This window comes from Megalobrama amblycephala, linkage group LG1 (genome assembly GCF_018812025.1).
Source record: "Megalobrama amblycephala isolate DHTTF-2021 linkage group LG1, ASM1881202v1, whole genome shotgun sequence".
In the NCBI taxonomy this organism is placed as follows: Eukaryota; Metazoa; Chordata; class Actinopteri; order Cypriniformes; family Xenocyprididae; genus Megalobrama; species Megalobrama amblycephala.
Genome location: NC_063044.1, coordinates 42,505,189 through 42,508,645, shown reverse-complemented (window position 1 = coordinate 42,508,645; position 3,457 = coordinate 42,505,189). Strand labels below are relative to the sequence as shown.

At 39.1% G+C, this 3,457-nt stretch overlaps 1 protein-coding gene across 1 annotated transcript in view; it reads left to right on the top strand.

The window, feature by feature from the left end:
- The first annotated feature begins 849 nt into the window (after positions 1-849).
- The window catches only part of LOC125267168, an 11,704-nt gene continuing 9,096 nt past the window's right edge, over positions 850-3,457 (top strand). Inside the window, exons 1-2 of the mRNA XM_048188574.1 lie at positions 850-889; positions 3,355-3,457. The exon at positions 3,355-3,457 is cut by the window's right edge and continues 2 nt beyond it. Of these exons, the coding sequence (XP_048044531.1) occupies positions 866-889; positions 3,355-3,457 (127 nt within the window). The 5' untranslated portion in view covers positions 850-865. The remainder of the gene's footprint in view (positions 890-3,354) is intronic.

The following is a 3,457-nucleotide window of genomic DNA, read 5'->3' as shown; positions in this document are numbered from 1 at the left end:
TGGGGTCGCTAAAGAGAAGGACATGTTACATTTCGATTAACAGTCAGAGGTATGTACACTACAGCATATCCAATTATCCTAAAACTGTGTTATTTTAGTGATAAATGTAACGTGATTCGTGTTATATTACTGAAACATGTTTAATCTGATGGTAAATGTAACGTTAGAATCATGAGAGTGCTCACGACGCCAGTAGAACAGATAAGCTAATTTAGCTAGCTTCCTTCAATTAACATTACGTACTCTGCAGTACAAAAATTACAGCCGCAGCATACATCGACAGAACCCTGGCAAAGTAGGTACGTTTGTAGCCAGGTGGCTATAGTGAACTAAAATTAGCGCTTGCTAAGTTCTTTTTTTAGTGATAAATGTTTGCTGTAATGGTAAATGTGATGTTAGAATCGTGTGTGAGCACTCCTGATAAAAGCAATGCCCTTCAATTATGTTTCTGTAGTACATTTTGTAGCTAGCTAGGTGGCTAACGTTGGTGAGCTAACGGTGAACTGTCTGAACATAAAACTTATATGTTTGCACATACACACATTCAGCAAATCACCAGTTCACCAGTTATGAGCACATCCATATGTGCAAACAAATGCGATATACATTGCATTACTTTCGATGTATTATTAGATGAGGTTAATCTGCGTTTATACCTTAAGAACTACAAATCCCATGAAACTGTCGACCAATTATGTGTTGCCATAAAACGCCGTGTGCAAACATGCGCACTATCAATGTGTGTGTGTGTGTGTGTGTGTGTGTGTGTGTGTGTGTGTGTGTGTGTGCGCGCGCGCGCCCACACAGTAAGAAACTACGTTTACATCACCAAACAATTTTATATGTGCTTGCAGGTTCCCGACATATGAAAGTGATAGAAAAGCAGCAGGTTAGTCTTTCCATGTAGCACCAACTTGTGCCATAGCCATTGCTTATGAGTGCGCATTACTACATTTATGTATGTATTCTACATGCATTTTAATGTAGCTGTTGAATCTGCCCATACGTCTAGGCCAGCCCAAATAGGCCAGTAGCCCCTCACTTCAGAACACTCAAGATCCAAGGGGCGGAGTCGGGTAGGTTAAGATATATGGAAAGTGGGAGGAGTTGGATCTAGAACCAGGAGGTGGAGATGGGTAGGGTTAGAGCCAGGGGGCGGAGTCGGGTAGGTTTAGGGCTATGGAAAGTGGGAGGAGATACACTCCGCCCCTTGGATCTTGTGTTCTGCAGTGAGGACTATCTCAAGTAGGCTGCAGCCTGCGGTGGACATCCAACTCCGCCCACAGCCAAGTGTGACATCAGAAGCCGCGTCCGTGCCCAATATGTCACCTCGTGACTCCCCATTAGATGTATATACATATCCTTCAGATGCAAAAGCCTCCAAGTGTCATCTGAAATGTTCTTCTAAAATGAGCATTTTTATCAAGCTTGTATGTTTAGGTTCAGTTATTTCACTTTAATGGCAATTAATAGGTCCTTTTCAGTGACATTAAAGTGAAATAACTGAACATAAACATATGAGCTTGATAAAAATGCTCATTTTAGAAGAACATTTCAGATGACACTTGGAGGCTTTGCATCTGAAGTCTTCATATATACACATATCCATGGTGATTCCCCATCCCTGTGTCACCCCTGGAACCCAATTTGTTGTATGTTGGTTTCCAATTTCCAAAGGATTTTTAGGCATAAGGTTAAAGATGAAAGCGCTTTTTTTTTTCTCCCCCAAACCACCAGAAATCCCGCCCTGCTGCTAATTTCATTGGTTACGGTAATGGGTAGGTTTAGAGATTAATGTTTGGTGTAGGCAATCTGTACTGTGATTGACATGACCAATAGATTCTTAAAGGATTAGGATAGTTCACTTCAAAATGGAAATTTCCTGATATTTTAATCACCCCAATCTCATCCTAGATGTTCATGTCTTTCTTTCTTCAGTCAAAAAGAAATTTTTTTTTTTTTTTTTTTGAGGAAACATTCCAGGATTTTTTCCCCTACATAATAGACTTCAAAGGCAACCCAAATGTTGAAAGTCCAAATCAATGCAGTTCAAAAGAAGGGCTTCAGAGGCACTGCATGATCCCAGCTGAGGAATATAGGGTCCTATCTAGCGAAACAATCGGTCATTTGAAAAATATTGTATATACTTTTTGACTGAAATTGCTCATCTTGCGCTGCTGTGCGGCTCGCCATTGATTGTGTAATCACATCAGAAAGGTCACGCTAGACGTACGCGGAAGTACCACCCCAAACGAACATGCGAGGACTAATACAAACGCCCTTTACCAAAAAAAACCTCCATCTTCAACTTCAAATCATCTGACATCATTGTTTTTGCAACTTTTTTTTTTGTTGTTGTTAAAGGACTTTTGTATTAGTCTTCACATGTGCACTTTGCAAACATGGGGGTGGTACTTCTGTCTATGTCAACCATGACCTTTCCGACGTGATTACATAATCACTGGCGTGCCACAGAGCAGTGCAAGATAAGAAATGTAGGTTAATACGTTATAATACAACATATATACATTTTTACATTTTTTTTTTTTTTTTTTTTTTTTTTTTTTTTTTTACATTTTTTGAAAATGACCGATCCTTTCTTTTTTTTTCACACCTTAACACAATAACGTGACAGATGTAAACATGCAGAAGAAAAACACACACCACATGTCTGTAGAACCTACAATTGCATATATTGTTTTATTTCCTGCAGTGTTGATACACACTGTCCACTGCCGTTGTGTTGCAGTTGTGCATACCTGTTATATTTACCTTTTTTGTATAGAAGTCTAGAATTATCTTTTTTCCCTGTTGGGGAGAGTCGGTAAGTCAACCTATAGCCAAGTGAATATGAAATAGGAATAAAAGTAATGCATACAAAACAAGTTCACAATGTATGTCATCAACTGACACCTTAACAACAATTGCCTAATTGCCTAACTCAATTAGACAACAAAATATCCCCCCAAAAAAGTGGTCTTCTGGCCCTATGATGGAGCAAAGTTGAGTCATTTGAGTAAACAGTTACTAACTTTTGTAACTAGCTATTGTATTTAAAGTATAATTGTAAAATATCACTATTTATAATTATATCCGCCTGTACTATTGACAGCATGGCAACTGTCCCACATCGGACCATAAACACACCAGCAGGTGTTGGCAACTTCCGAATGCATCACTGGCACCCAATTACCCAGCATTGAAAACATTTATCTAAGCACTGCCTGGGTAGCAAAAGAAACATCAAGGATGTCTCCCACCTTAAGCATGGACATTAAACCCTCCAGGAAGTTGTATGCAAACCACATATATTCATTTGTTTTTATGTGTATTTTGTTTTTTTGTGGCCCTCAGGTGTTTAAAAAAGGGTCATCTGATCAGCCTACACCAGAGAAAAATATGGAGGAGGAATTACACCTTGATCTTGATGAAATAATGGCTGATTTGGAGGAGATAC